We start from the raw sequence: 7,770 nt of genomic DNA, 5'->3' as shown, positions 1-7,770 counted from the left end.
ATTGTCGTTTCTCTTTAAGCGGTTGAAGAGGTTGCGAAGAACACTGATCCTTTGATCTCTCTGGGTTGAGACGCCTTCGTTGACCTTGGAGAGCCAGTCCTAGACTAGCTTCGACGTTTCCAGAGCACTCACACGGCCATACTGTCCTTTGGTCAGATGACCACAGATGATGTTCTTGGCAGTAGAATCCAGTTGAATGAACTTCTTGACATCAGCAGGGGTGACACCTTCACCAGTCTTGGGAACACCATTCTTGACGACATACCAGAGGTCGACATCAATGGCTTCAAGATGCATGCGCATCTTATTCTTCCAGTAGGGATATTCAGTTCCATCGAAGACAGGGCACGCAGCGGAGACTTTGATTATCCCTGCAGTCGACATAGCTAAAACTCTAGGTGGTTAAACCGAATCACATAGAACAAGGGAGTACCTTGCTCTGATACCAATTGAAAGTGCTAGTTATCGACTAGAGGGGGGTGAATAGGCGATTTTTATGAAAGTCTTCAAAACATGGGAGTTTCGAAGACAAACGATAGAAATGAACCTATTAACATGCAGCGGAAGGTAGACTACACTATGCAAGCCATAGTCAAGTATACACAGAAGTGAAAGCACGAAGACTAATAGCAGCTAGGTAGTAATGATCAGGATGGAAAATAGTATGAAGCCAAACAACAATAGAAGTCACATAGTGAAGTCAAACAGGTAACACAGGCAGGCAATGACTTCACGAAGACAGACTATAAATAAAGAGAGGGAGAAGATAGAACCAGTCGCTTGGTGAAGACAAGGATTTGTTGGACCAGTTCCAGTTGCTGTGACAACTGTACGTCTGGTTAGGGAGGCTGAGATTTAACTCAGAAGACCGTGTCTTCACCTTATTCCCCTTGAGCTAAGGACACCCAGTCCTCGCCCAATCACTCTGGTAAGTCTTCACGGTAGACTTCCAAACCTTCACAGACTTCGTTCACCGGCGATCCACAATGACTCTTGGATGCTCAGAACGCGACGCCTAACCGGCTGGAGGATTCACAATCCTCAAGTGTAACAAGTCTTCAGGTCACTCGGACAGAAAGACTTCAGTAATGCCTAACACTCTTTGGCTCTGGGTGTTTTGGCTTTGTCCTCGCAAGGATTTCTCTCTCTCAAAAGCTTCGGAGGTGGGTTGCTCTCAAACGACAAAAGCCGTGCACTAACTCTAAGCAGCCACCCATTTATGGTGTAGGGGGTGGGCTATTTATAGCCACTAGGCAACCCGACCTGATTTGTCCGAAATGACCCTGGGTCACTAAGGAACTGACACGTGTTCCAACGGTCAGATTTCAAACACACGCGGCAGCTTGACTTGGGCTGCAAGTAAAGCTGACTCATCCAGCTCTGGATAAGATTTGCTCTTATTGTCTTCGCTCGAAGACATAGGATTTGGTTGAGCATCACTTCAGTCACTCTGACTTTGTTCACTGGGACCCCACTTGACAGTTCGGTGGTTCCTATGACTCAACAAAGAAGAAAAGGAAACAACTAAGTCTTCGCGCTCCATAGTCTTCACGCGATGTCTTCCCTGTCATAGTCTTCAATGTGAATATCTTCACACACCACCATTGTCTTCAATGCCTTCATACATTTTTAGGGGTCATCTCCGGAGGGTAAACCGAATCAATGAGGGACTACTAACTGTGTTATCCTGCAATTCTCACAAACACATTAGTCCCTCAACCAGGTTTGTCGTCAATACTCCAAAACCAACTAGGGGTGGCACTAGATGCACTTACAAGTTGGCGGCGTGCTGAGGCGTTGCGGCCGTGAGGAGCACGGCGTGCTTCCGGAGCAGAAACTCTTGGTGCTCCATGGCCGGAGTGGCGACCACCACCTTGTGGCTCGACCTTGGGCGGCGGGAGGGGCCGGTGAGGAGGGCCTGGCGATCCATGTCGACGGGGCGCGCAGCCTGTGGAGGCGGCGCTGGGAAACGCAGCCTTTCCCTCACCGGACCGCGGGTGGCGCCGTCCGCCCCGCGTCTATTCCTCGGATTCTGTGGGCACTCCCTACCGAAGTGGCCCTACAGCTTGCAGATGATGCAGCGGAGTGGATCTCGGCAATCGGCGCGGTGGTGCTCACTACTGAGGCATCTGAAGCAGTGGCCGTCGAACTGGCTTAAGAAGGCAGCGCGGCCAGCGTCCTCCTTAATGGCGGAGCGCTTGCCCATCCGCCTCAGCTGGTGACGCCTGGAGTTGCCCGCTGATCTACTAAGTGCACGCCGTTGCTGCTTCGATTTGACCTCCGTCCATCCCTCCCCCTCGCCCGAAGAGGAAATGGACGGTGCGGGTGAGGGCACTACCACGATGGACTTTAGCCTGCAGTTCCCAGGGCAGGGGTTCCCTGCTTGGACCACTGGCTCACGCGCAGCGCCCGCCTTGGAGCTCTCACCTCGCAGCAGGATACGCGCCGGGGAGTCTGGGCGGGCCGTTGGTGCCGGAGGAAGCGATGGAGAGACCAGCGCTTGCATCGGACCGCTGGATCCAAACAGATCTGCTGCGGTCGCAGGGGCTCCCCGCGCCGACCTGGCGCTGCTCGGGAAGCGGGTCGAACAGTGGGATCCAGCAGGGGACGGCGGGCGCATGGCCGGCGGATTTGGTGGCGCCTCGGCCCGGGTGGGCAGGGACGGAGGCTGGTGGCCGCAGCGGCCGGAGCGGCGCGCGGCGTGGGAGCGGGAGGGGGGCAGAGGCGAAGATACCTTGACCAAAATTTTGGCAGCCAAATACTTAGCAAGGCAAGCTTAGGCAAAAACCAAACACACCCTGAATACTTAGCATACTGGGAAAAAAATGTTTGAGCGATGGTAATACTCGGGATACAGAGACAGAGGAAGAAAAATAAAAGGCAAGCAGGTTGGACAAGATGCGACAGATCCTTTGCAAGAAAGGAGAAGCTGGTGGGAAATTTTCCTGAAAAGATTCAAGTGTGACAGAGAAATGCTCTTGGTCGATCTCTTATCCTGGTCAGGCAAAACACAAAACTAGTGAAGATAGCAATGGCACTGATGGCATGGATGAGTTGCAAAATGCAGTTCCTCAAGAGCAGGGTCAAGGTGGGAGTGATAGAGATACCGGTTGTAATTTTATTTTACACTGGATTGTGCACGAACCGAATACTATTTCTTTGCATTCCTAAATGCACAAATATAGGAAGAAAAAGAGAATGTTGCAATCATCAAGAAAAGAGATCTTGGTGGTAATTTCTGCAGCATATAAATTCATGGCATTCAGCATCATCATGTGACAAAAGATGGAAACAGTTTTGACATGCATGGATGCACACATTATTTTAAGCATCTAGTAGGAGTTCTTGGCACAAGCATTTGACTGGCGGACTGCGTCGAGATTGATCCACCTTTGTTGAAATCAAAGCTTCAATCATAAAGAAAATTCTATCAGGAGGTACATGAAGTAAGATGGGAAGCAAAAGGACGGACGGATGCTTGATTGTCTCCACATCTACCAAATGAAGTTTAACTTGAGAACAAGCAACCTTGAGCATCCGTACAATTTTCATGCTGGCATCCTTCACATGGCACAACTGGTTATAGCAAAAGTGAAGAAGCACATGTTGACACTTCTTTTATTGGGAACAATCATATATTCCAAACAAATTGGACAATAAATAGCCGTGTGCATCGCAAGACGAAGAGGCCCGGGTATTCCCCTTTTCGAAAAGAATAGATGGATATCAAACCTCGGTGAAGAAAGGTGGATTGGAAAACTCGCGATTGAAATTAATTGATGCAGTGAGCCAATATTCTATCATCGAGAGTACGTTATCTGGGAACTCCAACCAAACAACCAGATCTCACTAGGGCAAGTACCTCCGCATGTTCTTGATATCAAGTATCTTCTCGTGTTCTGCTATATCATCGTCGTCAAAGTGGTCACCGAGGTAGTAGTAACAAGCCTCATGGTAATCCTCATAATCCTCATGATCCGAATAGTCAGGACTCCAACAGCAACTGCAAGGCAAATATGGCAAAGAGTACCGAGGGCCATCCATGTTGACTCGAGAACATTTCTCTAGCAGGTCATCATCCATCCTGAGATACTTACATTCAAAAACGTTAAGGTGCTCTAGGTGGGGGCAGCCATCAAGGATCACTGTCAGCCCTTTGTTGGTGAGTCTGTTGCCGTCGAGATACAAGGAACGTAGCCCGTGCATCTTCGCAATCGCGAAAGCATTACCATCGTCCTCAAGTTCGTAAAAACGATCTTGTTTTATGAGACTGAAGTGCTTCAGGCATGGGCAGGCTTCAGCGACGATCTCGAGCATTTCCGTGCCACCTAACCACATCAAAAGCTCGAGTTCTTCAAGGAGAGGGAACTTGTACATAACCTTTGCAAATACTTCCTTTGAGACGTAGTAACACTTGATGAGATAGAGATTTTTTAGTAAGGGTGCCCTGCAAGATAGTATTAGAGATTAGAGTGTGGTTTTTCTAGGCCGTGTGCATTGCAACCATGATAAAAGTAAAACTGAAAAGAATAATAATGAAAAATTCTGAATTTTGTGGCTTTGATTATTATCAAATATTTTAGGTGCTTGCAAAATTTGGTGACCAAATGACATCCAAGAAGGATGCAAAAATATATTTCATTGCAGCTCTGACTTTAAATCCACAAGAGAGTATTTATCATAATTAGGTATAATGAGATTAGTGTACCGTCAATTGAAAGAAACCATTACACATCAAAACACACCGTAGCTACTCTAGGTTTTCCAGCTAGCCAGTAAAGCCTCGCAATTTGTTGGGTAGAAAGGATGAAAGGAAATTAACAATCGGTCGGATGACGCAAGATAAAGGAAAACCGATGCTGCATCAATGATCAATCCTTTAATTTGACATACGAATTTGGTCGAGTTTATTTTGCTTAGCAACTGAATCGAAGAGACCATTGCAACAAGAGCGTAGTTCCCTTGCAACAAAGTGGGTCAAGACTCAAGAACGAAGACTTACTGCTCGGAGAGGAAGATGAAGAGGTCGTCGTCGAGGAGCTCGGCGACGAAGGTCTCGCACTGCCCGGCGCTGAGCCGCAGGGCGGCCCGCACAAGGCTGCTGCGGGTGGCCTGCCAGCCGGAGGGCGGGACGTCTTCAAGCAGATAGCGCATGTCGATGCAGCGCCACAGCTCGGGCTCGTGCCACGCGGCGCGGCGCCAGGAGCGGCACACCGCCGCGGCGCCGAGCAGGAGCTCGAACTGGTTCATCTTGCGGAAGATGCAGGAGATCGCGTCCTGGGGAAGCTCCGCCCAGTCCCTCTGATCCCACGGCAGCGGCATGTAGTTGAACACCGTGATGTGCCACGTCCGGTCTCTCCTGGGCCGCCCCTTTCGACCCCGCGGAGTGGCCGCCGCCGGCGGCGGATGCAGCGACGACGACTGCATCGAGATCGGCGATGTGGAGCGTCAACGAGGCAAGATTTGTTTTATGGGTTGCGATAAGGCGTCTTACTTCATACTCCCTCCGTCCCATAATATAAAAACGTTTTTGACATTATTCGAGAGAGAATATGAGAACATTAGCCTGACAAACAGTCGGTCCAGTCCGATTCAGGTTTCAATTCAGGTGCCTAATCAAATAGAATCCTTATGAAATTGTTAGTTGTAGGTCGGTGCCTTACTTTCTTTTTTCTTTTTCCTTTTCTTTAGCATAGCCTTTTTTTTAGAAACTTCTTTTCTTTAGCATAGCTAGGTTAGTGTTTGTTCTTTTGGGCCAGGCATGCATGTGTAGAGTTTGTGTTGGGATCCTCTGTCGTAGCGCACTCTGCATCACGGTCACTGGCTCACTGCCACGTGGACTCAATCCTACATGTCAGCGGCACTATAGTATCACAATACTGCATAGGACCTCAACATGTTGAGTTCGCTCTCTTTGAACTTTGCATGTGTGTATTTTTATGATGAACCATGCATTCGCTAACTATCATTCAAAACATAATACATTGGCCGAATACAAAACAACATATAGGCCCTGTTCGGCAAGTCTCCGCTCCTTTAGCGCGGAGCGGAGCGCGCGGAGTGACCATTGGGCGACTCTGAAAATTTAAACTGAATGCTGCTCCGCTCCAGAGCGGAGTTAGAGTGGGGAGAGAGTCCAAACAGGCTCATAATGTGCTTAAATGTCACGTATTTGATCTACATTTTTCTTATAGTTTGGTTTTCAATTAATAAAGCCTCAAACAATTGTTAACCAATGCGACAAGCAAAAGGCAAAACGAGCAAATGTAGAAAAAAAGGTGTAGCTTGAGCCATCAATGTCATTTTCCACCAATGCGCCCATCACGAGAACATGGAGGGGTGCATAGTTGAATTACGGTCATGCCCATGTTCGCTCCCGGGCCAACCTTGGACACGAGTGACATCCGTATTCGCCGCCGAAAAGGGTCCCTACCCTCATGCCCTGGATTGGAAGGCGCCACACTACCGGCAGTTTGGCAGACGAAATGATTAACCCTAGAACCAGAATGAGTACTTGACAATTGACTACTAGGAGAGGACAACATGAACAAACATCACACAAGGCGAACTCCCTCGTGCAACTCATTAGCGCCCAGGGCACAAACCACACTCTCTCCTAGATGGGCCACTGAAGCTGTAGTGAGGAACCCTATCCCCTCTAGCACATGCCTAAGGGTAAGGACCGAATGGCTAGCAAGCCACGAGGTGTAGAGGAACGCCAATTTATCCAAACCCGTTGAACATTTACATTGTTGGACACTAACGAATCCGCTACCAAATACACTACTTGTTTTTCACCCCCGCGGTCTTTAGGGAGAGGTGCGATACCGCCATGGCCCAAACAAGACCTAAGCAAGGGTTAATGGAGGAGGGACCTCGACAAAGCCTCCATGGAGGGAGCAGCGTTGTCGCCGTCATGGCCACAACTGCCGGCCAATGGTTTCCCTCGATCCTAAGCACATCACTACGTCGCCACAGGAACGACGAGGAAGACAAGCAAGTCAAGTCCGACTGACAACATCTATTACAATTATATATTGTGATTTCACAAAAATCAGCATGGCATGATATTTCAAACCTATTTCCTTTCGAAAGAAGTCCACGTAACCCCCTGAGGTTTTCCAAAACGATCACATAACCCCCTGAGCTTTAAAACCGGGTATTTGACCCCCTAGAGTTTGCAAAACCAGATAAAACACCCCCCTTACAACTTTGGAGGTGGTTTTGAGAGTGGTTTGGAGCAAGTGGCCCATTTCACAGCCGTTGCTGGTCCCAGCTCAAAACACATGCATTTCATCAAACACGTAATCTGCAACATGCATAGCTCTCAGCCATCGCTGTACTCTCTTCCATTTCTTCGCCTACCAGTGTGAACTGTCGTGACTCTCCCCTTGTGCTCCCAGTGCGAACATGCGCCGTGTTGCTGACTTGCATGTCAGTGCGCACTTGCCCAACATCTACGCCAAGTCAGCGACATTGTGCGGCCGTGCCCCCGCCATTGCATGTGCGTTCCGCAGCAGCCATGCACTTCTCGGCGGCGTGTGGCTCGTTCGAGTTGGAAGTGTTGTCCATGTTTTGAAGGGAGCAAGCGCTACTTAAAACTTTAGGCGGACCAACAACAAGAGCAAGACTCTATGACTATTAGCATGGCGCTAGAACTCCGCCGCCGTGAACCGCTTTTCTCCAACACACGCTTGGATTCGACACTCTTGCCACTTTCATGCATTGACATTCTCCTTACGATACAATCGCATGTGTCTGCATCTGCCA

At 49.0% G+C, this 7,770-nt stretch overlaps 1 protein-coding gene across 1 annotated transcript; it reads right to left on the bottom strand.

Annotated features, from left to right (window-relative positions):
- Positions 1–1,771: 1,771 nt before the first annotated feature.
- LOC123171003 (putative F-box/LRR-repeat protein 21) lies at positions 1,772–5,427 on the bottom strand. Its single transcript, XM_044588684.1, has 4 exons — positions 5,003–5,427; positions 4,098–4,447; positions 2,428–2,734; positions 1,772–2,045 (listed from the first exon to the last, which is right to left on the bottom strand). Exons 1-4 carry the CDS (start codon positions 5,425–5,427, stop codon positions 1,772–1,774), a joined length of 1,356 nt encoding a protein of 451 aa, XP_044444619.1.
- Positions 5,428–7,770: the final 2,343 nt, after the last annotated feature.

This window comes from Triticum aestivum, chromosome 7D, assembly GCF_018294505.1.
Source record: "Triticum aestivum cultivar Chinese Spring chromosome 7D, IWGSC CS RefSeq v2.1, whole genome shotgun sequence".
Classification (NCBI taxonomy): Eukaryota; Viridiplantae; Streptophyta; class Magnoliopsida; order Poales; family Poaceae; genus Triticum; species Triticum aestivum.
The sequence above is the reverse complement of the archived record's forward strand: the minus strand, read 5'-3'. Positions and strand labels throughout refer to the sequence as shown.

Coding starts and splice junctions, on each gene's coding strand:
- LOC123171003 (XM_044588684.1), bottom strand. CDS start 5,427: ATGCAGTCGTCGTCGCTGCATCCGCCGCCGGCGGCGGCCACTCCGCGG. Junction 4,448..5,002: donor TTCATCTTCCTCTCCGAGCA/GTAAGTCTTCGT, acceptor ACTATCTTGCAG/GGCACCCTTACTAAAAAATC. Junction 2,735..4,097: donor GCACCTTAACGTTTTTGAAT/GTAAGTATCTCA, acceptor ATTTTGGTCAAG/GTATCTTCGCCTCTGCCCCC.